General features: G+C 38.7%; 1 protein-coding gene across 1 annotated transcript in view; it reads right to left on the bottom strand.

Moving 5' to 3' along the window:
* USP53 (ubiquitin specific peptidase 53) overlaps positions 1-2,181 on the bottom strand; it is a 48,225-nt gene that overhangs the window by 32,216 nt on the left and 13,828 nt on the right. The window contains exon 3 of the mRNA XM_012645345.1: positions 1,744-1,878. Coding sequence (XP_012500799.1) covers positions 1,744-1,878 — 135 coding nt within the window. The remainder of the gene's footprint in view (positions 1-1,743; positions 1,879-2,181) is intronic.

Here is a 2,181-nt window from a genome sequence, read left to right as displayed (position 1 = left end):
ATTATCACATCATGTATTAATACATTTAAGTGAAAGTAAAATTATAAAGCTCAGTATTGTATAAAATGTATTTATCTTTTAAACAATGGATCAATTATAAAAAGAACAATCATGAAAAGTGCATTTTATTACTGTGTGTGTCATTATTGACACATTTTAATCAACATGTAAGTGTGCCGGGCAATGTGCTAGTCGATGATCTTTCCATCTTTCTAAAAAAAACATAAAGATGCTCATTTAAAAAAAAAGGTAAATAATAACACATAAATGCCAAGTGGATTCTATAGTTATTAAATTCTACAGAAATTCAGGGAATGGATTGGGATAATTTAGTCATGTATTACCTGGGAGGCATGACTTAGTTTGGACCTTGACAAAATGATAGATTTAAAAAGTTGTGAGGATATTAGGAAGTTGAGCAAAGGAACCAGGAATATAAAAAATGTGTATGAGGAACACAATGGAACCATCTCATTAGGAATAAAAATTTAGCGGGGAAGCAAAGAGATAAGATCAAGTATAGTTGTAAAGGGCCTTAAAGAGGAGAATAAAAAGTCTACATTTGAATTGCAGAAATATTTGAAGAGTAAGCATTAACCTGAAGAAATTTATATGAATCTGGTGGTTATTTAAAAATAGACGATAAAGGGACAGGCTGAATGGACACTAGTAGGAGGCTTAATTATGCTGACAGCAAAGGCCTGAACTGAAAGAAGTTGTGGTAGGAAAATATGGAAAGGAAAACGTTTTAAAAAGGTTTGTGAAGAAGAATTCACAGAATTTGCTAAACAGGAACAGGACCAAGAACCAAGAGAGAAAAAATGGTTATTACATTTTAAATGTAGCTGACATCTATATTACTGAGACATTTAATAATTAACATACATATTTTAGAACGTGTATAAGGTATGCACCTGATCAAAGAAATGCTCTACTTAATAATATAGTGGTAACACAGAGCCTCAGAACACCAACCTCACCGATTCTCAACCTGGAATGCGGGTATGAGAACTGCTGCCCCGAGTAACTGCCCACCAAAATCCCCCTCTCCCCGTGAGAACCACTGCGCGTAGTGAGAAATGTTGCTGCTGGGAACACGTCCGTCACACATGCAAACCTTCTGGAGGCACAACGCTGACTTAGGTGGCATTCACTTATATTCAGTAAGGCTTTTGGTGGCCTAATACTTGGTAAAAATTAGAGCAACACAAATAATCAAAACCAAAAATACAACACAAAACAGATGGATTTAAATTGAGCCTCGAGGCTGGGTGTGGTGACTCACACCTGTAATCCAAGCACTTTGGAAGGCCAAAGCGGTAGGATCACCTGAGGCCAGGAGTTTGAGATCAGCCTGGGCAACACAGGGAGATCCCATCTCTACAATAAAATTAAAATAAAATAATTTGAGCCTTGAAGGACAGGTAAGACATGGATCCACTAGCCAGTTCTAACACTTCTCAACTGTTCTAAAGTTTTTCATTTGTTTCAAAATTTGCATCATCTACAGCTGCAGTCCTCAGCCCGCCCCCCCGAACAGCTTGTTAGGGGCTCACACGGCAGCAGGCGAGCAGTCGAAACTTCATTTGTATTCAGAGCCCAGCCCCTCTCCACCAGCACATCACCGCCTGAGCTACACCTTCTGCTCCACACCCGTCAGTGGTGCCAAAAAGGTTGGGGACCACCGATCTAAGGAATGAAAACTACTCTCCTGACTTCTTACGGATACTCAGAAATACTTACAAAGCACTCTGCAGCATCATCCATGAGGCCGAGCTGAAATCGCTGCTCATCTTTGAAGCTTTCTGCAAGAGCATGCCTTATGTTATCCGAGGGAAGTGCTTTTTCCTGACTATGTTGAAACTGTGCAAATATTGTCTGGGGATCAACAAGGATGTCAGTAAGTTTAGTGCCAACAACTTTAAAAACATTTCAATAATTTCACTATAACATAGAGATACTCAGAAATTAATACAAAACAATTTTTGGCCTGAAATTCCATATGGAAATTGATTATTCATATTAAGCGTAGAAATGTCTGAAGCAGCCTCCAAATCAAATGTTAGCAAGCATAAAATTTAAACGTGTACAGTTCTCAGGTCCCACCCTCAGAGATTCTAACCACATAAGCCTGAGGTGAGGCCCATTTTTAAACTGTTCCCCCAGATGATTCTGATGCGG

Source organism: Propithecus coquereli, unplaced genomic scaffold (genome assembly GCF_000956105.1).
Source record: "Propithecus coquereli isolate 6110/MARCELLA unplaced genomic scaffold, Pcoq_1.0 Scaffold232, whole genome shotgun sequence".
Taxonomy (NCBI): Eukaryota; Metazoa; Chordata; class Mammalia; order Primates; family Indriidae; genus Propithecus; species Propithecus coquereli.
Note: the sequence above shows the minus strand (reverse complement) of the source record. Positions and strands in the feature narration are given on the sequence as shown.